Below are 27780 nucleotides of genomic sequence, written 5' to 3'. Positions count from 1 at the left end.
CGGTGCACAAAGACTGACATCATTCTTGGCAGCACGTCCTGTTAACACAAGACGATGTGCTACCAAGCGCAATGATTCTTAGGTGAGCTAAGGCTACTTTCACACTTGCTTTTTTTTGCAGCGCGTTTTTCCCGCAAAAAAAGCATGGAAAAAACGCAGCGTTTTTATGCGTTTGTATGTGTTTTTAGTGCGTTTTTACCGAGTTTGCATTTTTTTTCCAGCATTAGTTGGCCTCACCAAAAAAATCAAGATAGGGTTAGGATTAACACTAACCCAAACCATGACTTTACTAACCCTAACCCTTAACCAAACCATACTAACCCTTAACCAAACCATACTAACCCTAACCCTTAACCAAACCCTACTAACCCTAACCCTTAACCAAACCATATTAACCCAAACCCTAACCCCCCTTAACTAACCCTAACTCTAACCCAAACCCCTAATTTCCTTTGTCTAACCAATGGTCAACAAAAAAACGCATGCGCAAAAAAACGCATACATGAGCATGCCAATGCGCACGTATGCGCACCCATAGACTTACAATGAGTCTCTTGCTGTAAAAAAACGCATTGCGCGCATGCATTTTTTTGAGGCAAGTCGGACGCCCAAAAAATGCAACAGGATGCATTTTGTGCGCCCGAGCGCACAAAATGCAACAGGATGCATTTTGTGCGCCCGAGCGCACACCACAAAAAACGCATGCTCGTAAAAACGCATACAAACGCATGTGTATGCACACATAAGCGCATCCCATGCAAAATATAGGAAAAAAAGAGCATGCGTTTTTTAGCACTAAAATACAGCTCAAAAAACGCAAGTGTGAAACCAGCCTTAAGAATAATTTCAATCGATGAACAAGTGATTTATTCTTTCATCGAGTGATTGGCAACCTGTTTACACTTGCGGATTCGGAAATGAGTGTTCCTGATAGTTGTCCAGTCTAAATGTGCCTTAACATATAGGCATGTGTCTGATTTTAAGTTTATCGATCTCTAGATTTTGTTTTTTTTTCTAAACCTTGCAGTGCAATTATTTTTGCTAGAAAGTAAGTTGTTACCCACAAAGCTTGCTGCTGGTGCAAAGGCCAGGCAAACAACGCCATATGTCTCTGCTTGTTGGAACCCAGAGAGTGTAACAATGGGGAAGAGCTTATAAGGTGAAACAGAGGGGTGAAATATTGTCAAAATATATTTTTGTGGTGTTTGGGATGGTAACGGATAAAAGCAAAATACAGAGCAGGAAGATATAATCCCAACAGGCCTTGCACTCGCACAATATATAAATGTACTCACAAGGAATGTGCTGGTGAGAAAAGCTGATGTTGGCATTACACATGTCTGAAGAACAATAACATTGGTATTTGCCTTGCCGGTAGTTGGGTAGACAAATTTCAGATCTGCATATTTTTTGTTTTCTTTCAGGGAAACAGCCTGCAAAATAAGAAGAAAGTAATTTGGAGTCAATACCTCAATATACACGACAACTGAGAAGAGCAGCACACTATATAGTAGTAATGATTGTTGGGCTTCTAATCATTATGCTTCTTGTCAACAGGACATTCTCTGTTTACATGGGGCGATGTGCTTCAAAAAACAATGATTTTAGGGCCTGCCTGCCAATAAGCACAAATGGGCCTTCTAATGAATACCTGTGCAAATGTACCTTAGAGTGGTGTACTCATCTTCTGTGTGTCAATGACTGCCTTCTGGACATCTGTCAAGTCAGCAGTCTTCCCCATGTTTGTGTAGCCTACTGAAACAGACTTAGGGTGTGTGCACACGCTGCGGAATCCGCTGCGGATTAATCCGCACGGATTTTGCAAAAACCGCAGATAATCCGCAGGTCAAAAGACCTGCGGATTATCTGCGGTTTTGCCTGCGGTTTGGTCCTGCGGATTCACTATCTCCACAATGGTGGAGATAGGAACCCGCAGCGGTTTCCTCAGAAAGAATTGACATGCAGTTCTTTCTGCGGATTCAAAACCGCAGCAAATCCGCGCGGATTTTTCCGCAGCGTCGGCACAGCGTTTTTTTTTTCCCATTCATTTGAATGGTACTGTACACCGCAGCTAAAACTGCTGCGGGTCCGCAGCGGCCAAAACCGCTGCGGAAACGCAGCGGAATCCGCAGCGTGTGCACGTACCCTAAGGGAACTTTTTAAATGCTCAGGAAGCCTTTGCAGGTGTTTTTTGTTAATTATTCTAATGTACTGCAATAATGACTTTTGGGTTTTCATTGGCTCTAAGCCATAATCATCAACATTAACAGAAATAAATACTTGAAATAGATAACTGTTTGTAATGACTCTAATATATGAGTTTCACTTTTTGTAGTGAAGAATTGAAATAAATTACCGTAACTTTTTGATGATCTAATTTTGTGAGAAGCACCTGTAACTCCAAGCCAATCACACTTCTGTGAAATCATCCTGTTATGAAGCAAAACTGATTGTGAATCAATTTCTCCTGCTGTTGTGCAAATGGAACAGACAACAGGTAGAAATGATAAGCAATGAGCAAGATATCCCCTATAAATAAAGTGATCCTGCAGGGGGTGACCACAGACCAATTCTCTGTTCTCATCCTTTTTGGCTGTTGTTTTGGTCACTTTTGTATTTTGCCATTGCTCTCACCCATGAGGTGGTGTCTACAACCCACAGAAGTTGCTCAGGTAGAGCAGCTCATCCATGACGGCACATAATAATAATCTTTATTTTTATATAGCGCTAACATATTCTGCAGCGCTTTACAGTTTGCACACATTATCATCACTGTCCCCGATGGGGCTCACAATCTAGATTCCCTATCAGTATGTTTTTGGAGTGTGGGAGGAAACCGGAGAACCTGGAGGAAACCCACGCAAACATGGGGAGAACATACAAACTCATTGCAGATGTTGTCCTTGGTGGGATTTGAACCCAGGACTCCAGCGTTGCAAGGTTGCAGTGCTAACCACTGAGCCACCGTGCCGCCCTTTCAATGCGAGCTGTGGCAAAAAGGGTAGCTCCACAGAAAGGTAGCTGTGTCTGTCAGCATAGTGTCCACAGCATGGAGCAGAAACTCGGAGACAGGCCAGTATACCTTGAGACATGGAGGGGGCTGTCGCAGGGCAAGAACCCAGCAGTACATCTGCTACCTCCTCCTTTGTGCAAGGAGTAACAATGCCAGAACCCTAAAAAAGGACCTCCAGCAGTCCACTAACATCCATGTGTCTGTTCAAAGTGTCAGAAACAGACTCCATGAGGGTGGTATGAGGGCCTGACGTTCAGAAGTGCAGGGCGATTGGCATTTGCCAGAGAACACCCAGATTGGCAGATTCGACATTGGCGCCCTGTGCTCTTCACGGTTGAGAGCAGCTTCACACTGAGCACATGTGACAGAGTCTGGAGATGCCATAGAGAAAGTTCTGGTGCCTGCCACATCTTCCAGCATGACCGGTTTGGCAGTGGGTTAGTAATGGTGTGGTGAGGCATTTGTCTGGAGGGCCGTACAGTCCTCCATGTTCTAGCCAGGGCTATCCTGACTGCCATTAGGTACCGGGATGAGATAACACAAGTAAACACAAAATGCAGTTTTTAAATTAAGATTTTTTATTATTAAGGAAAAAAGAAATCCAAACCTATAGGTCCCTGTGTGAAAAAGGGAATTATACCTACCGGTAATTCTGTTTCCAGGTAGTCCCTCAGGACAGCACCATGGAGGTAGTCCTTCCTTGACCTATAGCGGGATAGGATCAAGGAGAGGTTAAAAGACCCCTCCCTCCTCCACCCTCCAGTGTTTTTTCAATGTATCACAGAAGGATGGAAGGAAACATGGATTTTTGTGATAACTCACCGTAAAATCCTTTTCTCCGAGACGCTCATTGGGGGACACAGATGCTGTGGGTGTCTGCTTCTGTCGCTAGGAGGCTGACACTAAGTGAAAAAAAAGAGGTTAGCTCCTTGTCCGCCGTATACACCCTCGCCCCTATTGCGGGTGGAAATAAGTTTTGTGCCAAAGCAGAAGGAGGACTACAAAATCATCCTTAATACAGGTACAACATGTCCAAAACACCACCCTTATATCAAATTAGTAAATGCATATTAATTTAAACAAAACAAGAGCCAACTGGCTAATAGGGTGGGTGCTGTGTCCCCCAATGAGCGTCTCGGAGAAAAGGATTTTACTGTGAGTTATCACAAAAATCCATGTTTCTCCTTCGCCTTATTGGGGGACACAGATACTGTGGGACGTCCTAAAGCAGTCCCTGGGTGGGAGATTGGCTCAACGATCCAAGCTACATGCACCTCTTGTTTAAAGGTGCGCCACCGCTGCTTGGAGAATCCTTCTACCCAGGCTCGCATCCGCCGAGGCCTGAGCATGGATATTATAATGTTTGGCAAATGTGTGCTGGCTGGACCAGGTTGCTGCCTTGCAAACCTGTTCTGTCGAAACCTGGTGCCGAAGCGCCCAAGAGGCGCCCACTGCCCGAGTAGAGTGCGCTCTGATCCCTGCTGGAATCGGCGTGCCTCTAATGCGGTAGGACTCCTGAATAGCCAAACGAATCCATCTGGCTATGGTCGATTTTGAGGCAGCGAGTCCCTTCCTGCGCCCTTCGGGGAGCACGAACAGCATGTCCGTCTGACGAAAGGGTGCCGTCCTCGACATGTACCTCCGGAGGGCTCTTACCAGGTCTAACGTGTGAAGAGCCTTTTCCACACGGTGCACGACAAAATGAAGGCAAGACAACATCTTCATTAATGTGAAAAGAGGACATGACTTTTGGCAGAAAAGGAGGGGCTGGTCTGAGCACCACCTTATCCTTATGGAAAGTGAGGAACGGGGCTTGGCAGGATAGGGTTGCCAGTTCTGAAACCCGCCTGATAGAAGTGATGATAAACATGTACAGTATATAGGTGGGCACCACGGAAAATATGACATGAATATGATAACTGGGTGCAACATTGTGCCAAGTAGATTAAATGAAAAAGAGGGAGAAAAGAGACACAGGATAACATGTGCACAACAGCAGGATGTCCATGTGAAAAAAGGCTTTTATTGACATACAATAGCTAGAGAGATCCATGTGTACAATAAAAACAATTAAAAACCACAAATGAAACAAAATTGGGCAGGTGGAGAACATATGCAGTATACAAAAGAAGAAATGTTTATATAAATAAGTGTTTCAAAATATGCATTCAGAACAATGCCCCCTATCACCGTATAATATGCATAAAATGTTTAGTATAAACATATGGACAATTTGCAGCAGTAAAGTCTGATCAGTCTAATAGTCACTTGTAGGTATGTAAACAATCCAAAAGATAATAATAATAATAAATTTTATTTTTATAGCGCCGACATATTCCGCAGCACTTTACATTTCAGAGGGGATTTGTACAGACAATAGACATTACAGCATAACAATAATCACATACAGTAGATTATAACAAATACCAAGAGGAGTGAGGGCCCTGCTCGCAAGCTTACAGTCTATGAGGAAAGAGGTAGACACGAAAGGTGGGTGGTAACAGTTGCCCTGATTGTATGGACCAGCCATAATGTTAAGTGTGTAACAGTACAGACACAGAGGGCTAATGGATGCATAAAGCATGTGGGAACATGATGCTGGGAACCTGGTTATGGTAAAACTTTTGGCTCTGCCACACAGGGATAGGTTAGGTTAATGTGTTGAGGCGATAGTCCAGTCTGAATAAATGCGTTTTCAGGACACGCTTAAAATTGTGGGGATTGGGGACTAATCGTATTGACCTGGGAAGTGCATTCCAAAGAATTGGCGCGGCACGTGTAAAGTCTTGGAGACGGGAGTGGGAGGTTCTGACTATTGAGGATACTAACCTCAGGTCATCAGCAGAACGGAGGGCGCGGGTAGGGTGGTATACTGAAACAAGGGAGGAGATGTAGGGTGGTGCTGAGCCATGGAGGGCTTTGTGGGTGAGGGTAATAAGTTTATACTGAATTCTGGAGTGGATGGGTAGCCAGTGTAATGACTGGCACAAGGTAGAGGCATCGGTGTAACGATTGGTGAGGAATATGATCCTGGCTGCAGCATTCAAGACAGATTGGAGAGGGGAGAGTTTTGTAAGAGGGAGACCGATTAGAAGAGAGTTACAATAGTCGAGACGAGAATGAATAAGAGAAACAGTAAGAGTTTTTGCAGAGTCAAAAGTAAGAAAAGGTCGAATTCTAGAAATGTTTTTGAGGTGCAGATGACAAGAGCGAGCCAGTGATCGAATGTGGGGGGCAAAGGAAAGCTCGGAATCAAGTATGACCCCAAGACAGCGGGCATGTTGCTGGGGAGTAATAGTGGAACCACAGACGGAAATGGCAATGTCGGGTGTAGGTACATTAGTAGCGGGAGGAAACACAAGGAGTTCAGTCTTTGACAGGTTCAGTTTCAGATATAGTGAGGACATGATATTAGACACCGCGTTTAGACAATCGCCAGTGTTTTCTAGAAAGGCTGGCGTGATGTCAGGAGAAGAAGCGTATAATTGGGTGTCATCAGCATAGAGATGGTACTGGAAACCAAATCTACTGATTGTTTGACCAATAGGGGCAGTGTACAAGGAGAAGAGGAGGGGGCCTAGAACCGAACCGAAAAGATTACCATGCAAGTCCATAGATGAGGGAAGGCAATTGCTGGATCACATAAAAATTACCTAAGCATACTCACACTGCCCACAGAGCCCAACGCGTGTCGCTGCTAACCTGCAGCTTCGTCAGGGGAAGTAGCCAGGAATAATATCAAGTCCCCTTTACAGTACAATTGCAATTGTAATCACTACAGTGCACGTCGACACCTGAGTGCCGCGTCAGCTGTGTGATGAAGATAACCTGAGTCCAGAATGAGTCATGACGCCTGCGCAGTAGATGGCATAGTATTCCTGACAGATTGTGAACAAGACGCTAGCTGTTCAGAAGCCAGAGACCAGGAGCCAGGAAGTGCCCCACATGTAACAATGCTGCTGCTCTGTAAGGCCATGTGCACACGATGCAGATTTGCAGCGTTTTCGCAGCGGATTTTACCGCGCAGAAACGTTGCATATCCGCATTGTGATGTACAGTACCTTTAAAATGAATGAAAAAAAAAAAACGCTGTGCAGACGCTGCGGATTTTTCCGCGCGGTTTTCCTGCGGTACAAAATCCGCAGCATGTTACTTCTTTTGTGCGGTTTTCTATCTCCCCTGTTACCAAATCCGCAGGGGGAAGACCGCAATGGAAAACCGCACAAAAACCGCATGAAAACCGCGTGAAAAATGGAAGAAATCCGCAGGAAAAATGCAGGTCATTTGACCTGCGGTTTTCTTCCATTCTGCACGGAAAAATCCGCAGGGCTCAAAACTCCGTCTGCACTCAGCCTAAGCCAGGCAGGGAGGGGGAGGGCGGTTTTTAACTCTTTCTCCTCACATAGCCTAGCACCCAAGAATGACATCAGTGCTCCATAACATAAACTTATACTATCAACCTGGAAAAATAAAGTGATAATAGAGCGCCAGTACCTTGCAGCAGTGTCCATGCACAGAATCACATATAATACAAAGATCAATGCAAATACTAAAAATAAAGAAGAAAAAATAATAATGCGCTAATGACATGGAAACTGCACTTCAAAAACTGCAGCATGTGAACAATGTATCCTAAAAATGGTGGAAACGCAGACAATCAGCAAGAAATATATATACACCTTTAAATATATCAAAAGGGTAATGCAATTTCATGGATTACATCAATCAGGTAACCAATATAAACAGTAGGGAAAATATCAAAGATGAAAAAATATTCCATAAAAATCGATGATGCCATAATTCATAGTACCAAACTGAATGGTCAATTCTTGTTTCCAGTGCCTTTTGACCCGAGAAATGCCTATCTGGACGTTCTCTGTGCCGCTGCACTATGTCCTCAAACCCCGGGTGAGAGGCAAAAATTCTGTGTGGGCGCTTCACTTGCTTAAATGCCACTTTATGCCCTGTAGCCGCTGCGGGATCATCCTCAATCCCCAGGGTCTGATTGACGGCTTCAATGAGGCTGTCCACTGTTTCACGTGACCCTGGAGTGTCCAGGTCAAGGGGCTCCTCTGAGTCGCAATCTGAGGTCTGCTCGCTATCAACCACTGGTGACGGGGAGCAAGAAGCAGAGCTTACGGAGGCCAAGGCACCGGATGGACTGGGCGACACCGTGTGGATTCGTTTCCTCCGGGTCTGCCTGGAGTGAGAGCGGCCCCTGCAGGCCGGAGGCTTTTGTAAGGTGGAGGTTCCCTCTAAGGCCGGCGAGCCATTGTCCCTGCCCCTATCTGGGGCTTGAAGGGACTTTATTGCTCTCGTAAGCGACGCCATGGACTGTGAGAGTGATAGGGCCCACTCCGGGGGATTTGACACATTGGTCACGGTCGCAGGGGAGGGCTCCTGGGCGCGTTCGGATTCACAGGCTTTGCATAATCGCTTGCTCTGCGCCCGTGGAAACGCAGCCCGACAAGAGATGCATGCAGCGAAAAAGAACGTGTGAGTCTTTGCCTTTTCGGACATGCTGTATATGTCCACTGCTTGGGATGTGGGGAGGAGGTAGCACCTCGTTTTCCCTGTAGCGTGGCCTCTCTGACAGCACTTTCCCCAGTCCTGCGCCCCCCCCGTCCTGTCTGCTTCCTTCAAATCGCGCGCCACCAGCTGTGGGAGTGAGCCAGCATGTAAAATCGCTCTAGGGGCCGTGCTTCCGTTCTGCGGCCTAGCCGAGCTCCGAAGCCGGGGCCTAAATTTCTTTGCCGCCGCCCAGTGCGGTGCAGGCTGCCGGAAGTGACGCGCGGCCCCAGGGGCAGGACTTCCGGCCGCGGCCTAGCTCCGGCCTCAATTTTTCCCCTACCCGACCGGGGGGGGGGGGGCGCAGTACACAAAAAAATGGCGCCACTAACTGCACAGCGCCGCCTGACGGATCCAGCCACCCTCAGCCTTGCATGGCCGGTGGCTTCCGCCGGCTGGGGGCTCCAGCCCTGAGATCTTTGCAGGAGCCCTCCCAGACCCTCTCCTCACCGATGATCTTTTTCAGCCTGAGTGCAGGTATGTGAGGGGGCCTTGATAAAATAGGACGGTGCAGGCACCCTAGCTCCATCTAACCCCTTCAGGGGGTGAGGAGAGGGACCGTCCGCCACCTTGCAGCACCGCAGTCTAAGCAATGGTGGAGCAGTGGGGGCCGCACGGACTAGTCTTGTGCCTCTGTACAGCCCATGGTTTCAATACCTAGGGGTGGTGAGGGCTAAGTCCGGCATTGTGTCCCACGACGCGGGAGAGGATACATGGAGAGACACTCGCACGTGCTCGCCCGTTGTTGGTTTGGGGAAATCGGACCCTTTCAATAGGATCCGTTGCCCCTGTCACATCTTCATGGAAAAAGATTAAAAAAGTCTGGAGAAAAAAAACAGACGTGTGCCTCCATGGACACTAAGCAAAAAACTGATTTCCGCCCACAATAGGGGCAAGGGTGTATACGGCGGAGGAGGAGCTTAACCTCTTTTTTTCACTTAGTGTCAGTCTCCTAGCGGCAGAAGCATACACCCACAGTATCTGTGTCCCCCAAAGAGGCGAAGGAGAAATGGTCTAAACGCACCCTTACAAACGCGTATTTAAGACCTTTTAACTGCTTCATCTCAATCTCGTGCCATGGCGACCTGATGGATGAACTATCTGCCGGAAGATCGATCTTGAGTAAGCCTAAAGACAAACATAAGGGAGGGAAGTAAGGGTGCTGTCCTGAGGGACTACCTGGAAAGAATTACCAGTGGGTCTAATTCCCTTTTTTCTATTACGTCCTTCCGGACAGCACCATGGAGAATACCAAAGCAAAGGTCCCAGGGTGGGTACAGAAACCCAAGGACCAAAGTCACAGGCAAGAACCAAGCTAGCTATAGAAATGATCTGAAAGATCAAAAGAAATATAGATATCAAAAGAAATCCGCAAAGATAAACACCGTAGTGAGTGTCTGATGGCCAAACTCAGTATGAATGTGGTAAACAAGGTATGCAGCAGAAACAGAAAATGAAACACACCTGTTGCACCCCAATGCCAATAATGAACCGCAGTGAATTACAGTTATTGTGATATATACTTATAAACACTGCAGCCATAGAATAGGTTCAAAAAACCTTATTGCCCAGTAAAAGTATGGTGATAACCGCAGCCACAATACAATGAGGACTTAAATGTACTTAACACAGGACTGTTCCTTCATCGGTCCTCCTGGGCTCAGATTAAACTTTGGTTACAGACCCGCTTACCATACTACAAGGAGACCTGCAGTACAGAGACCCTGGACTGCTGGAAGACCAAACCAATAACAGTTAGTACATGGATAATGGGAAGAGCATTGGGACGCACATACTTTACCCATCTGTGACGGCCGTCTGCGAATCTGGGCTGCAGTGGGGACAGCACCCCGAGTAACCCCGAGACCCTTAACCCCTATACAGGGATCTGGAATTGTAGCAAGGCCCAGGAGGTAGCTGTCTAGATTAGCAGTGGACCAGAGCAGGACGGCCACCAAGGGGTCAAAACTAAAACCCGTAATCAAGGTCAGGATGCAGGAGTCTGAGACCAGGGCGCCGCAGAGGCACAAAATCAGCAGACAGAGGGAGAGTCAAAAGTCCAGGCCAGGGTCAGTAAAACCAGGAGGGCAGCGAGGTACAGAATCAGCAGGCAGAAGGAGAGTCAGGAATCCAAGCAAAGGTCAGCATCAAAAAGTCGGAAGAGAGGCGGAGGTACAAAAACGGCAGGCAATAGAATGGTCAAGAATCCAGGCTGAGGTCAGAGTATACACTATAGAAATTCACACAGTAACACGCAGGGGAACCAAGAATATATCCGGCGGCTTGCAAGACCAGTCCCCAGGTATTTGAGGGATCAGGTCCTCCCTCACAGGTTCTCGGCCCGATGATGTAACCAGGACCGCCCCCGGACCAGGCCAGATGGACATGCAGTAAGCCCTACATGACTGACAGAGGGGCGGAGCCTGCGCCCACCAGATGCCTGTGCAGGAGCCCCCTCTCTGCCACCACCCTCACCCTGGAGCGAACCACGGCGCCTCCCAGTGGCTGAGGCAGGAATAGCCGTCCCCGAGTCCGACGGCGATGTGACGGTCCGGCGCCCCCGAGTGGCCGAGACCGGAACTGCAGGCCCTGAGTCTGGCAGTGACGTCCGGCGCCTCCTAGTGGCAGACGCTGGAACAGCAGGCCCCGAGTCCGACGGCGACGTGACGGTCCGGCGCCCCCGAGTGGCCGAGACCAGAACTGCAGGCCCTGAGTCTGGCAGTGACGTCCGGCGCCTCCTAGTGGCCGACGCCGGAACAGCAGGCCCTGAGTCTGGCTGCGACGTGACAGTACCCCCCCTTCTAAGAGGGGCCTCCGGACCCTCAAAACCCGGTTTGTCCGGGTGAAGGAGGTGAAATCTTCTAATTAACCCCTTGGCATGGATGTCACCAGCGGGGACCCAGGACCTCTCCTCTGGGCCGTAGCCCTTCCAATGCACTAAGTATTGCACGGACCCTCTCACTAATCGGGAATCAAGGATACCTTGGACTTCGTACTCCAAGGTACCCTTGACCAAAACTGGAGGAGGAGGGGACTGGACAGGTTGAATTGGGGAGCGGTACGTTTTTAGGAGGGATTTGTGGAAAACGTTGGGTATTTTGAAGGACTGAGGGAGCTTTAAGCGAAAGGCTACCGGGTTAATTACCTCCAAAATCTCATAGGGACCAATAAATCTGGGGCCTAGTTTGGCAGATGGTACCTTAAGTTTAATGTTCTTGGTAGACAGCCAAACTTTGTCCCCAACTCCCAGGTGCGGCCCCTTGGACCGCCGTTTATTTGCCGCCGAAGCCTGTCTGACTTGGGAGCCTTTCAAGTTTGAGTTCAACTCTGACCAGATGGTCCTTAAGTGATGTATGGATTTCTCTACCCCCGGGAGGTCCGACATCTTAGCCGAAAATGAACCAAAACGTGGGTGTAAACCAAGATTACAGAAGAACGGGGTGGTTTTGATGGATTCTTGGTATTGGTTATTTAGGGCGAATTCGGCTAACGGGAGATGTTCCACCCAATCAGATTGATGTTCCGAAACATAACAGCGGAGATACTGCTCTAGGCCCTGGTTAGTGCGCTCAGTTTGACCATTGGTCTCAGGGTGGTAAGCGGAGGAGAAGGATAATTCAACGCCAATCCGTTTGCAGAACGCCCTCCAGAATTTAGAAACGAACTGGGTTCCTCGGTCGGACACGATATTCACCGGGGCGCCATGCAGTCGTATTACATGAATAACGAACAATTTACTCAGCGTTTCTGCATTAGGTAGTCCAGACAGGGGAACAAAATGGCACTGCTTACTGAACCTGTCTACCACCACCCAGATGCATGTCTTCCCTTCTGAGGGTGGCAGGTCAGTAATGAAGTCCATGGAGATGTGGGTCCATGGACTCTCTGGGGCAGGCAAGGACTGGAGCCAGCCGGCAGGCCGATTATGGGGGGACTTAGCACGAGCACAAGTTTCGCAAGCCAGTACGTAATCCTTGCAGTCCTTAACCACCGTCGGCCACCAAAAATTCCTGGTCACTAGTCTGGCTGTATTATTAACACCAGGATGGCCTGCCAGGACAGAGTCATGCGACTCTTTCATAACTTGTAGACGCAACGGGGCCGGAACGAACAATTTCTGGGGGGGCGTCGTGTCCGGGACTTGTTCTGAGGATCTACGGATCTCCTCCAGAAGGTCCAGAGACATGGCCGACACGACGATCCCATTGGCCAGTATTGGGACTGGTTCCGAGTCCTCAGCCTGTGAGGGGCAGAAACTTCGAGAGAGGGCGTCAGCCCTTACATTTTTCGTCCCTGGACGAAACGTGATCACAAAGTTAAACCTTGAGAAAAATAAGGCCCACCTGGCCTGCCTAGGATTCAGTCTTTTAGCAGACTCCAAGTAGGTCAGGTTCTTGTGATCTGTGATCACGGTAACCTTGTGTTTAGCACCTTCGAGAAAGTGGCGCCATTCTTCGAAGGCCCACTTTATGGCCAACAATTCCCGATTCCCTATATCATAATTTTTCTCAGTAGGGGAGAATTTTCGGGAAAAGAAGGCACATGGGCGGAGTTGAGTGAGAGAGGCAGTGCCTTGGGAAAGCACTGCACCTACCCCAACCTCAGAGGCATCAACCTCTACCACAAAGGGGCGATCTAGATCAGGCTGAATTAATATTGGGTTGGCAGAAAAACACTCCTTTAAAACAGAAAATGCCTGAAGTGCCTCTGGCTTCCAATTAACCACGTCAGCCCCCTTCCGGGTCAGATCCGTGAGCGGTTTGGCGATCTCAGAGAAGCCTTTGATGAATTTACGGTAGTAATTAGTAAATCCCAAGAATCGCTGCAGCGCTTTTAGAGTTTTAGGTTGTACCCATTCTCTAATGGGTCGGATCTTGGCAGGATCCATGCGAAACCCCTTAGCAGAAATCATGTACCCCAAAAATTGTACCTCCTCAGCCATAAAAACACATTTCTCCAACTTGGCGTATAGAGAATGTTCTCTAAGTCTCTGGAGTACAGCACGGACATGTTGCACGTGTGTAAGAACATCAGCGGAGTAAATCAGGATGTCATCCAAATAAACGGGCGCGTTACTCAATCCAAACGGCATCACAAGGTACTCAAAATGACCAAGAGGTGTGTTAAAGGCTGTTTTCCACTCATCCCCATTTCTTATGCGAACCAGATTGTAAGCCCCCCGCAGATCAAGCTTAGTGAACCAACGGGCTCCTAGTAGCTGATTAAACAGATCAGGGATGAGTGGAAGCGGATACTGATTTTTCACAGTAATCGCGTTCAGCTCACGATAATCAATACACGGTCTGAGTCCACCATCTTTTTTTTCTACAAAGAAAAACCCAGCCCCTACAGGTGAAGTGGAGGGTCTAATAAAACCTTTTTGCAAGCTGTCCGCTATGTAGTCCTTCATGGCTACACGCTCAGGACCAGAGAGGTTAAATATTCTCCCCTTAGGGAGACGAGCACTTGGAACCAAGTCTATAGGACAGTCATACTCTCTATGAGGCGGTAATTTCTCAGACTCCACTATGGAAAAGACGTCCTCATAGTCCCTTAATGCGTAAGGTATAAAGGGTGTTTTAATTTTAATTTGGTTCACTGACAGCGACATACAGTGATTCTGACACTGTGGACTCCAGCGCACGATATCCCCTTGGTGCCAGTCAATAATAGGATTATGCTGGCGCAACCATGGCATACCTAACACAACTGCATGTGATAAATTGGAAATAACAAAAAATGACATATGTTCTGTGTGTAATGCCCCCACTGACATAACAATCTCTGTAGTAACAAATTCCACTCCACCCTGGATAATGGATGTACCATTAATCGCCGTGGTTTGAATAGGAGCATTAAGCCTTAAAAGAGGTACACCAAGTTTCCTTGCAAGCAAAAAATCTATGAAGTTGCCTGCGGAACCACAATCCACATAGGCCTTCACACACAAAGATTTCTTTGAAAATAAGAGAGAAACGGGTAACAAAAGTTTAGCCACATTTGCGGGCAATACCTGAGCCTCTGGGACAGCACGACCAGAGCTGCCCAGAGGCAGACGTCCCAGGAATGTGGATTTCTGACGCTCAGCATTTCCCTTGAAGCCTCCAGGCTGCAGCATGATGGTATAGGAAGATGGGAGTATTCCTTCAGACTGTGCACTGGAGCAGGTGTAGGCCAGGTAATCAGCTCAGGGGAAAAAAAAAAAATCAGGAGACTGCTTTTATATATGATGGAAATATACACAAAAAGCAGTTCTTTTTTGGGCCGGATATAATGTGGAGGCCGTCTGCGAATCTGGGCTGCAGTGGGGACAGCACCCCGAGTAACCCCGAGACCCTTAACCCCTATACAGGGATCTGGAATTGTAGCAAGGCCCAGGAGGTAGCTGTCTAGATTAGCAGTGGACCAGAGCAGGACGGCCACCAAGGGGTCAAAACTAAAACCCGTAATCAAGGTCAGGATGCAGGAGTCTGAGACCAGGGCGCCGCAGAGGCACAAAATCAGCAGACAGAGGGAGAGTCAAAAGTCCAGGCCAGGGTCAGTAAAACCAGGAGGGCAGCGAGGTACAAAATCAGCAGGCAGAAGGAGAGTCAGGAATCCAAGCAAAGGTCAGCATCAAAAAGTCGGAAGAGAGGCGGAGGTACAAAAACGGCAGGCAATAGAATGGTCAAGAATCCAGGCTGAGGTCAGAGTATACACTATAGAAATTCACACAGTAACACACAGGGGAACCAAGAATATATCCGGCGGCTTGCAAGACCAGTCCCCAGGTATTTGAGGGATCAGGTCCTCCCTCACAGGTTCCCGGCCCGATGATGTAACCAGGACCACCCCCGGACCAGGCCAGATGGACATGCAGTAAGCCCTACATGACTGACAGAGGGGCGGAGCCTGCGCCCACCAGATGCCTGTGCAGGAGCCCCCTCTCTCCCACCACCCTCACCCTGGAGCGAACCACGGCGCCTCCCAGTGGCTGAGGCAGGAATAGCCGTCCCCGAGTCCGACGGCGATGTGACGGTCCGGCGCCCCCGAGTGGCCGAGACCGGAACTGCAGGCCCTGAGTCTGGCAGTGACGTCCGGCGCCTCCTAGTGGCAGACGCTGGAACAGCAGGCCCCGAGTCCGACGGCGACGTGACGGTCCGGCGCCCCCGAGTGGCCGAGACCGGAACTGCAGGCCCTGAGTCTGGCAGTGATGTCCGGCGCCTCCTAGTGGCCGACGCTGGAACAGCAGGCCCTGAGTCTGGCTGCGACGTGACACCATCCAGGAGATCATGTCTATTCCAAATCCTTAGATTTCTAAACCCCAAGTAAGGGTTGGATATTATTGAAACTAAGGAAATACTCCATCTGGCAGGTAATATCCCCTGCCATTTCCAATGTTGGGCTTCTCATTAGAAGCGCTGCAAGGGAAATGTGGATCACCACTCCTGTTTTACTGATGTTAGGCACAGGGAGTCTGGACTCTGGAATCGATTAAAGTAAGTGGTGGTGGTGGTGGTGGGGTTGCTGGTAAAAATCCTCTGACACGAGAGATTATGGGAAACTGCCTCTGTACGAGTCATTAGTCCAGCCATTACATATACGTCAACTTATTATATTTATCCTAAAAAGTCAATCTTCTCAGTGATATTTATACACCAAGACTGCAATGGTGGGAGGAACCATACTCTATAGCCAGAGGAAAGTAGGCTCCTTCCCATCACAGAGGGTGATTATCTACTGTGAGGCAGTGAGACTATGGGTTCTCAATTGTAAGAGTCCTGGATACAGCTTATTTTATCTTAGGAGCCCTGACTCCTGTAAGAGCAGCGAGTATGGAATCCTCTGCCACATGATGCAGTCTACCGGATGTTGATCAAGGAAACCAGTCCGTTTGCCGTATGTGGAGTCAGGAAGTATTCTTTCCTTCCACCTCTTGGGATTTCCTGCTCCCAGGACAGTAGAATGTCCCTTTATAGAATGAACCCAAAAGCTGTATGTCTCCCTTTAAAGTCAACTATGAAAGAGACCTGCCTTTAGCACTCAAGGCAGTAGCTCACTTGAGAGTTCTGTTCCATACAGAAGAAATGCTAAATTACTAGGCCAATTCAAGCATAGCTGTTCATCTGGCTAAGCCCGGTTGCAAAGAATGAAGCAACAGAAGCTGGATCTGGATCCAGAAACACGAGAACTCTATAACCAGAGTTGGGACCAGAGACAAAAGTGCTAGGCCGACGATAAAAGGAGCGTCCACGCAACAAGGCACAACTCAGAAGGTCTAAGCAAGAGGTCCACAGCCAGTGCCAAAAAGGCACAAAGCCACAATGATCGAGGTACTATTAAGCAAAGAGGCACCATGATGTAGTATGAAGCACAGATGCACTATGACACACTAATGATACACCATGAGGCAAAGAGGCACTGAAGCACTATGATGCAATATGATGCATAGAGGTACTATAAAGCACTATGATGCAATATGAAGCACAGAAGCACTATGATGCAATATGATGTGTGGTGCCCCTGAGGGTTCAGTCACCACAGAGGTACTGCACCTCCTCCTGAGGTGTAGTATCCCACTACCTAGGTAAGATGGAGACACCTGACCAGACTCCAGCACCTGCAACCAGCACGGAAACCTTAGAACAGCAGGGCACCCTCTATGACCCCTGCTTGGTTCATGAAGGGTGCTGGGAGGTGGGTGGAGTTTAGTTTGCTCTAGAGAGGGGGAAAACTGTCAGAATCAGTTCCCCAGAGGGGGAAGCAGAGAGAGGACGTTTATGCAGCAGCCTCCTGTGAGCTGGAGCTGCTGGGAAGGAAAGGAAGAGAAAGATCAGTTCTTCAGAAGAAACATAGAAAAGGACAGAACGTGTGGAGGAAAGCTGGGGACTAGGGCTAGAGCAGAGCCCTTCCCTAAGTTTATGCGCCAAAGGCCAGGCATCGGTATCCGAGGCTGTGTGAATGCTAATGGTTCTACAGCAGAAACCGCAGGAATAGAAGTTGTGACCACTTTATTCCCATCTAAGACTTGTCGACACAGTAGCAACGTGTGTGAGCCGGGACATGATTGTAAGGATTCCCTGAAGAAGGCTACAGCTACCTGTCATGCAAGTGGAGTTCTAAGTAACAGCAAGAAAGAGGAACTTGAGTGTAATTCATAACTGCAAGTACTTCAGATTAGCGCTAGTAAGGAGACGTTCAGAAAAGGCACATTTGGAAGGGAGTGCTGGAAGGGTGTGCTCCATCTGCCTGGGAGTTGGCTAAGCCCCTCATCTGGAGGACATGGCACTGAAGCGGGCACCTGTGTATGCCAGAAGCGTGAGTAAAGCTTTGGAACTGCATTCAGCTGTGTCCCTGCCTTCTTCCTGTGTCACCTAATCAGCACTGCTACATCTCTGTGCCTAAACACTTCATCATCTACCTCAACATCCATTACTACTGCCCTGGGACTACAGCTCTGCCTGTGAGGAGCTATTACACCTCTGCGGCACCACACCATCTGTCCCAGGGGATCTGCACTGCAGCGCTGGTCGCCTCTGACCAGATACCACAGGTGGCATCATGAACTTATCTACACATAAACCTTATTCCACTTATTTTACATGGACACCCAGGGCCATGGACCGGTCACTGCCACCATGACAAATCCCTTTGAGACACCAGCCCGATACCGAGTAAACCCCACTGCCCTGGGAGTGATCCAGATGCACAAAAGCACTATGATGCAATATGATGCACAGAGGTACTAAGATGCAATATGATGCATAGAGGCACTATGAAGCACTATGATGCAATATGAAGCAAAAAGGCACTATGATGCAATATGATACACAAAGGCACTATGAAGCACTATAATGTAATATGATGCATAGAGGCACTATGAAGCAGTGTGATGCAATATGATGCATAGAGGTACTATGAAGCACTATGATGCACAGAGGCACTATGAAGCACTATGATGTAATGTGATGCATAGAGGCACTATGAAGCACTATGATGTAATATGATGCATAGAGGCATTATGAAGCAGTGTGATGCAATATGATGCATAGAGGTGCTATGATGCACAAAGGCACTATGAAGCACTATGATGTAATATGATGCATAGAGGCACTATGAAGCAGTGTGATGCAATATGATGCTTAGAGGCACTATGAAGCACTATGATGCACAGAGGCCTATGAAGCACTATGATGTAATATGATGCATAGAGGCACTATGAAGCACTATTGTTGTGAATTCTCTGGCTCAGACTTCTGAGACGAAGCTCCCCCTGCTCCCTCCGGTGGTTACTGGAGGTAGTGGAGCTGGCCAGATTGACAGAGGTCTGCCACCTGATGATGATGATGACGATTGGAGGTCTGGGGTTACTGATTGGAGTATTTAAGTCTGCAGCCTTCCTTCAATCCCTGCTGGTGATTGCTTTCCTGTGCATTCTGAGGTCTGATGTCTCCTGCCCTGATCCAGTATTGTTCAGCTAAGTGCTCATTTGCTAATCCTTTGCATCTGATCTGTTTTTGTCTCTCTCTGCTTGTTTTGCGGGTTCAGCTTGCTCCTCTGGGGGCTGTGCTGGACCACCGCTCCATATGTTACAGCCTGTGTCAGTTTGTTCAGTCCCCTGTTATATTGGTCTCTTTTGCTTTGCTTCTGATCAGTAAGGTGTTCCAAGAGTCAGATTCACATTCATCTAATATTGGTTGTCCGTATTCCAAGGATATATGCACAAGTTGCATTTTTTGACAAGTTTGAGTTTGTTTTTCTGCGCAGCTTTATCACAAAATCTTAAGGATTTCCTAAACCCAGCAAAGTGAATGATATTCCTGATGTGTCATGTCCATGTTGCTTATTTTTTCATTGCAGATTTATATCTGCAGCATGTAAATTCTGTCAGTGTTTTTGCTGCCGATTTCACCCATAGTAATGAATGGAACAAAAGCATAAAACAACACGTTTTTCCAACCAACACATCAGTATTTACAGCAAATTTTTCTGCAACAAATACTCAACGTGTGCACATACCCTCGAGTCAGGCCATATTCTGATACTAGAGAATAAGTTAAATAGGAATCCTCAGTCAATCCATTGTGACAGACATTTTATGTATGCAAATTGTCTCTTCATAGAGGTAGAGGATTTGAACTCAACCCTTTAACGAGCCTTGGAATATTACCTAGGATAAAAGCCAAACTAGAATCCCAATTTGCAGACAGTGTTTCGGGGTACTGCATTGGACAGTGCAAAATATGAAATCTGAATTGGCTAGGTGAGAGGCTAAGACTGGGATCTAAGGGGTAAGGGGTAAGGTTTCTCCTTGTGAAGAGTGACAAGTCAGGTCTGCCATGCCAGTATGAGGAGACTAAAATCCTTGCACGCGCCTCTGGAAAATTAAATATGCAAATTGCCTCTACACAGAGGAAGAGGACTTGAACTCTAGTGCCACCTATTGGAAGTAGCAACCCTACAAGTCAATATCTACCCTTTAGTGTGACCTGTACAGAGTTTGTAAATCTTTTATCTAACTTTGTCAGCTATGATCCATGATTACATGACAGTTCAGCTCTCCGTTGATGTGGTCTGTGAGGTAAAAGGGTACGTACAGGAAAACTTATTGAGTTCATGTACTGTCCAGTGTAGAAAACAGAGAATGCATGGACTCAATGTTACTCCATGTGAGCTATTCTTCAAACAGACCTCAGGTTCATGTGGAGAAAAAAAAAATTACAGCATGCACTAGTCTGTCCTGATTTATGGGCCAGACTAGTGCATATAGATACCAGGCAGCCCCTGCGCTTGTCCTTTATGTGGAAGGGCACACAGAACTGTACATAAAGTAAGTCAGGTTCAACATTTGAATTTCGGACATAGCTCTGCAAATTTTAAAACTGACCAATAAACATAGCCAAAGGCTACATTCAGACAGCCTTTATAAAACATGGATCAGCCATAGCAACAATAGCGACATGTGCAGGGCTGACATTAGGAATTACAGCGCCCCATACTGGCAAAATTTTTGGTGCCCTTGAGACTCCGCCTAGACTCACCCCTGCACTGCCTGCACCCCTCGAACCTTCCACAGTCCCACCGCCCACTCTTGCAAAAACTCGACTTCTACAACAAGCCCTCACCAATCATATATTAACAGTTCCCATCGATCAGCAGATCACATAGATAGCCAGCAGCTTTTGTTTTGGTCAAAATATTTTTTTAAGCCACCACCACGATCAGGTAGACTCTTTTGGCCGGACCCTACTCTACTCTAACCTATTAAATATTTCTTAAAATATCCAATACTCTTTTTAGGTATATTTTTATTTATTTTTATTTAAAGGATTGTGTCAGATATATTTTTTACAATTACCAATAATACCATATTACAACACCTGCCCACACTGGCAAAAGTACCAATTTCTGGTTTAAATACAACAGTATCACTGTGCTTGATTGGCCAGCAAACTCGCCTGACCTTAACCCCATAGAAAATCTATGGGGTATTGTCAAAAGGAAGATGAGTGACCAGACCCAACAAGGCAGACAAGCTGAAGGCTGCTATCAAAGTAACCTGGGCTTCCATAACACCTCAGCAGTGCCCAGTGGCGTAGCGTGGGGGGGGCGGTCCGCCCCAGGCGGCACGTGTGAGGGGGCGGCGCGGCAGCAGCAGCAATTCCATCCTGTGGGAGAAGCGCGGAGGCACAGTGCAGTGCAGCGGCGGGCAGGGAGTGATCACAGCAGCTCCGCTATCTGCAAGAGGGAATAGCAGGAGCGGAGCTGTAAGGACCCGTCCTGCTTCCTGCCCGGAGGCCGCGCTTCCTGTTTGACACAGAGGAGCGCCGCTGAATGACATCATCATTCAGCGGCCGCTGCTGTGTGAGCGAGGAAGCGCAGGCGATGCTGCGGACAGGTGAGAGGAGAGAGGTGGTGTCTGTGTGTATGTATGTCTGTGTGTGTATGTATATGTATGTGTGTATGTCAGTCTGTGTGTGTGTATGTCTGTGTGTGTGTGTGTATGTCTGTGTGTGTATGTAGTATGTCTGTCTGTGTGTATGTCTGTCTGTGTGTGTGTATGTATGTCTGTGTGTGTGTGTATGTGTGTCTGTCTGTGTGTGTATGTATATCTGTCTGTGTGTGTATGTATGTCTGTGTGTGTATGTATGTATGTGTGTGTGTATGTCTGTGTGTATGTCTGTGTATGTGTCTGTAGGTTAGCCTGGCCCTGGAGGAGATGGGGACATGAGAAGATCGTGATGGGGAAAGAAGGCCATGATGCCTGGGGTGACGGGAGAAGGCCATGAGGGGGTAATGGGAGAAGGCCATGATGGGGGTAATGGGAGAAGGCCATGATGGGGGTAATGGGAGAAGGCCATGATGGAGGTAATGGGAGAAAGCCTTGAGGGAGTAATGGGAGAAGGCCTTGAGGGAGTAATGGGAGAAGGCCTTGAGGGGGTAATGGGAGAAGGCCATGTGAGGGTAATGGGATAAGGCCATGTGTTATGATTGAGTCACCGTAGGAGGCAAAAACAGAACTGCTAGCTAAGTCCAGAAAACCAGAGAAGTTGGCAGCTATCGGATTGCAGACCCCTGAACCTATCAACACAACTAGCAGTAGCCGTGGGGGGTTCCTACGATGCCCTAGACCCCTCGATCACAGCCGGAGAAATAACTAGGCCTAAAGAAAGAAAGGGGAAAACTAAACTGCCCCAGAGCAGACCCCAAAGCAATAGGCAGCCCCCAACATATAATGACGGTGAAGCAAGATGAAAACACTAACACAGACAAAAAGATAGACTGAGCAAAGACGGGGCCCAAACTACCTACATAGGAAAGGACAGGAAGGCTGCTGTCTGGAATCCGTGAAAAACCCTATGAAAATAAGAGCCAACAGACTGACAGTGAAAAAGGCCCTGAAGACGCTAGGCTTCAAAAAAGCTATGTCAGTACTCAGGAATATTCTGAAGACAGAGCTACAGGCAAAAGGAGATTCAGCTCACCCCAGCAGGGAATGGCAGAATCCAGAAAAGCAAGGAAAACAAAAACTAAACACTAATGCAAACAGGCAAAACAGAAAAACTTAGCTTAGAGGAGCAGGAATCAGACTGGTGTCCTAGAAGTCCACAGAGAAATCACCCGCAGGGCAGAAGGGCATTGGCAGCCTTATATCCAGTCCGTGACTCCACTCAGCCAGTCATCCTCATCAGGCTCAGGTGCTTGATAATCAGGCTCATTACCTTCCTTCACCAGAATAGGGAGTTCACCAGACCTCAGTGACGAAGGGGAAAATGAACTCACAACAGCCATGTGAGGGTAATGGGAGAAGGCCATGTGGGGGTAATGGTAGAAGGCCATGATGGGGGTGATGCAGAGAAGGCAATGATGGGAGTGATGGGGTGATGGAGCAGGCAATGATGGGGGTGATGGAGCAGACAATGATGGGAGTGATGGGGTGATGGAGCAGGCAATGATGGGAGTGATGGGGAGAAGGCAGTGATGGGGTGATGGAGAAGGCAATGATGGGAGTGATGGGGAGAAGACAATGATGGGGTGATGATGGAGCAGGCAATGATGGGAGTGATGGTCTAGAAGGCAGTGATGGGGTGAAGGAGAAGGCAATGATGGGGGTGATGGAGAGGGCAATGATGGGGGGTGATGGAGAAGGCAATGATGGTGGAAAGGGCAATAAATGGGGGTGGTGGAGGAGGAGGAAATGATGGAGGTGGTGGAATGGGCAATGATGGGAGTGGTGGGGGAGAAAGCAAAGATAGTGGTGGAGGAGAAGAAAATGATGGAGGTGGTGAAGAGGGCAATGATGGGGTGGGGGAGAGGACAATAATGGGATGCGAGGGGAGGAGGACAATGAGGGGTGTGGGGGATTGGGATGGGAGGAAGGGGGACTTATAATGGCCTTAGGAACAGGGGGAGGTGGAGGAAGACATTATCGCTTATTATGTCTAACACAGTCCCTTAGTATATAGTGTACTCACTATGTCTAACACAGTCCCTTAGTATATAGTGTACTCACTAATTCTGTATAACACCATCCTTAGTTACATAGTTTACTCTTTTATTATGTATAACACCATCCCTTATTACGTATCATCCTCTCTAGTTATATATGATGCCGTTCCTTATTATATAGCTTCCTCTGCTGTTATGTATAGTGCTGTCTCTTACATAGTGTATTCTTGTTAATTTTGTTATTTACAGTGCCCTCTTTTATTACATAGTCCCTTCTCTTTTTAGATATAAAATGACTGCTGATCGAGGAGCCGGTGACCAAACTACCAGTCCATCAGCTCCTCCATTAGAAAGGAAGCTTTCCCATGCTCCATCAGCCATCATTGCATTATACAGCCAACAAGACAGGACGGTATGTAATAAATATCAGGGCTCTATATAATCCAATATGTAAGGGACGGTACTGTACATAACAAGAGAGGGCACTGTGTAAGGGACAGCAATATACATAATAAAGGAGACTATGTAATATATCTACCTGTATGTGTGTGTGTGTGTGGCTATATAATATCTATCTATGTACACTCACTGGCCACTTTATTAGGTACACCTGTCCAACTGTGTGTTAAGACTTAATTTCTAATCTGCCAATCACATGGCGGCAACTCAGTGCATTTAGGCATGTAGACATGGTCAAGACAATCTCCTGCAGTTCAAACCGAGCATCAGTATGGGGAAGAAAGGTGATTTGAGTGCCTTTGAACGTGGCATGATTGTTGGTGCCAGAAGGGCTGGTCTGAGTATTTCAGAAACTGCTGATCTACTGGGATTTTCACGCACAACCATCTCTAGGGTTTACAGAGAATGGTCCGAAAAAGAAAAAAAATCCAGTGAGCGGCAGTTCTGTGGCCGGAAATGCCTTGTTGATGCCAGAGGTCAGAGGAGAATGGGCAGACTGGTTCGAGCTGATAGAAAGGCAACAGTGACTCAAATTGCCACCCGTTACAACCAAGGTAGGCAGAAGAGCATCTCTGAACTTGTCGAACTTTGAGGCAGATGGGCTACAGCAGCAGAAGACCACACTGGGTACCACTCCTCTCAGCTAAGAACAGGAAACTGAGGCTACAATTTGCACAAGCTCATCGAAATTGGACAGTAGAAGATTGGAAAAACGTTGCCTGGTCTGATGAGTCTCGATTTCTGCTGCGACATTCGGATGGTAGGGTCAGAATTTGGCGTAAACAACATGAAAGCATGGATCCATCCTGCCTTGTATCAACGGTTCAGGCTGGTGGTGGTGGTGTCATGGTGTGGGGAATTTTTTCTTGGCACTCTTTGGGCCCCTTGATACCAATTGAGCATCGTTGCAACGCCACAGCCTACCTGAGTATTGTTGCTGACCATGTCCATCCCTTTATGACCACAATGTACCCAACATCTGATGGCTACTTTCAGCAGGATAATGCGCCATGTCATAAAGCTCGAATCATCTCAGATTGGTTTCTTGAACATGACAATGAGTTCACTGTACTCAAATGGCCTCCTCAGTCACCAGATCTCAATCCAATAGAGCATCTTTGGGATGTGGTGGAACGGGAGATTCGCATCAGGGATGTGCAGCCGACAAATCTGCGCCAACTGTGTGATGCCATCATGTCAATATGGTCCAAAATCTCTGAGGAATGCTTCCAGCACCTTGTTGAATCTCTGCCACGAAGAATTGAGGCAGTTCTGAAGGCAAAAGGGGGTCCAACCCCTTACTAGCATGGTGTACCTAATAAAGTGGCCAGTGAGTGTATATATACACACACACACACACACACACACACACACGTAGCTTTGACGCCATAAAAGGAGGGGGGCCCGGACACATTTCTTGCACAGGGGCCCCAAGCTGTCAGTGTCCGCCCCCTGTCCGCCAAAATAATTTGTACTTTCTGTTTTTTTTTCTGTCACATTATTAAAAATTATTATTAAAAGGCCATTAGGTCTTCATCCAGCATCATCAAGCTAATACATACATATATATAGAGAACTGCAAGAAGATGAAAGTCTAGAAATTTAGAAATAATAGCAGAGTTAGTAGCAGACTAAAAATTAGATCTTTGAGTGTAGTGTGGGCTCTTCGGATGCTTCCGAATTATCAACGACCAAAGGGGCGGCAAATTTTTCGACCGCCCCGGGCGCCACAAACAGTTGCTACGCCACTGGCAGTGCCACAGGCTGATCGCCTCCATGCCAAACCGTATTGATGCAGTAATTGATGGAAAAGGAGCCCCGACCAAGTATTGAGAGCATAAACTGAACATACATTCCCGTAGGCCAACATTTCGGATTTTAAAATAATTTTTCATGCTGGTGTTATGAAGTATTCTAATTTACTGAGATAATGACTTTTGGGTTTTCATTGGCTGTAAGCCATAATCATCAACATTAACAGAAATAAACACTTGAAAGAGATCACTCTGCTTGTAATGACTCTATATAATATATGAGGTTCACTTTTTGTATTGAAGAACTGAAATACATTTTTGATGATATTCTAATTTTGTGAGATGCACCTGTAGCTTACTGTACATTGAATGCATGTTATGTTGTATATATTGAACATGGACTGCACAAGGATGATAAATGCTTCTGTCTGATTGCACCCAAAGATAGAGGTACAAACTCCCTCTCAGAACAAGCTGACTGACAGAATTTTACCACGTTCACACTATCAGTATTTGGTCAGTATTTTACCTCAGTATCTGTAAGCCAAAACCAGGAGCGGGTGATAAATACAGAAGTGGTGATGAGTTTCTATTCTACTTTTCCTCTGATTGTTCCTCACCTGGCTTTGGCTTACAAATACTGATGTAAAATACTGACCAAATAGTGAACATTTGAACGTAACCTTATCATCAAGGTTTCATTAGTTTTCGGTTTGACTGAAAACAAATGCTGTCGGGGAGAATAAAGACAGCATCATAACGCTGTTAACCTGCAGATTAACCGCGTTATTTCTGGTGCCAGGTTCCCTTTAACAAACAAGCATGAAAAGCAGACAGCACTAACAGTAATGGCATCCGAGTGCCGTCCAAGTGTTTCACAGACCCATAGCCCTAAATATATGTTTGATTTGTGACTATAATTAAAATTAGCAGACATATATGCTATTTGCATTCTGCTGTCCAATTTTCCTGTTTCTTTGCTGGGAGAACCCTTCATCAGTTTTTGTTGCATATGAGAAAAACTAATGAAACACTCACTGATAAAAAAAAAAAAAAATAATGAAACACTTAAAAGCCAAAGTGCACAATTTTAATGTAGCCCAATGTCAGAAATAATTTTTGTCCCAAAATCTATGCATTTAATTAAAAAAAAATATCTGAATTGACCTTAAGATGTCCACGCCATTTAATATATGGGTAAGTATATTTTTGTACAGTATATACCTTGATGTGTCTTTCAGTTTTTGATCACCTTGATACATATATCGTCAACTTGTAGTGTGTTGACATTAGAAGTATTAAATCTATCACATATCTTGAAGAAATCACATTGCAAATAAATGAATAATAGTCCCAGCAATGCCCTCTGGAACAATGATATTCCAATATCTTTTGCATTATAAACTCACCGAACACAATGGGTTGAATCTCGCCATTGCGGACAACCCATATCCCCATACAGCATTTGATTTCATTGCAATGTATCTTTCCTGGTTCTGTTATATTACCAAATTTAGTCAAGTCTACTCCAACAGAATAAGACTTATCTTGATGTAAGGCACATGATATCCCTCCAAGATGGACATCTAGAGAAATGAAAGAGTCACAAGATTAAAGGGTTGGCAAATATTGTCACTCTATGCCCAATAGTAATCCTTACCTGGCATAAGAGCTAAAAGGAGGATCAAGTAAATGGTAGCGTTTAATGCGGTGTGTGGCATTCCTATCACCAGCAGAGGTAGTGTAGGTTCTGATGGAAAAATAGACCCCGTTTTTCTTCCGAGATCCCTATTCTTTCTTTCCTTGTTCCATTAATTCACATATAACCCTCATGCATCTTATTTCTAAACCTGAGCCAGCAGGTCGGGGATGGAAGGACAGAGATACCAAACAAGGGGCGTATCTTGGCTATTGCGATATGCTCTGGGGGAGTTGTTGTTCTGGGAACACTGTGAAAGGAGGAAAGGACGCTATGTCAGTGGGCACAAGAATACAGACACATGATGATTAGTAGAGAAAAACTTTGTTAAAACTCATTGTGTTAATATCGTCTGCATG

The 27780-nt window shown here is 46.8% G+C and overlaps 1 protein-coding gene across 1 annotated transcript in view; it reads right to left on the bottom strand.

Moving 5' to 3' along the window:
- Positions 1–27546, bottom strand: part of AMHR2 (anti-Mullerian hormone receptor type 2) — a 94778-nt gene extending 67232 nt beyond the window's left edge. The window contains exons 1-3 of the mRNA XM_073546205.1: positions 27383–27546; positions 27132–27308; positions 1296–1433 (exon numbers count right to left, since the gene is read on the bottom strand). Of these exons, the coding sequence (XP_073402306.1) occupies positions 1296–1433; positions 27132–27308; positions 27383–27443 (376 nt within the window). The 5' untranslated portion in view covers positions 27444–27546. The remainder of the gene's footprint in view (positions 1–1295; positions 1434–27131; positions 27309–27382) is intronic.
- Between the last annotated feature and the right edge of the window lie 234 nt (positions 27547–27780).

Source organism: Dendrobates tinctorius, unplaced genomic scaffold, assembly GCF_039654945.1.
Source record: "Dendrobates tinctorius isolate UK_male_01 unplaced genomic scaffold, ASM3965494v1 ptg000145l, whole genome shotgun sequence".
NCBI lineage: Eukaryota > Metazoa > Chordata > Amphibia > Anura > Dendrobatidae > Dendrobates > Dendrobates tinctorius.
The sequence above is the reverse complement of the archived record's forward strand: the minus strand, read 5'-3'. Positions and strand labels throughout refer to the sequence as shown.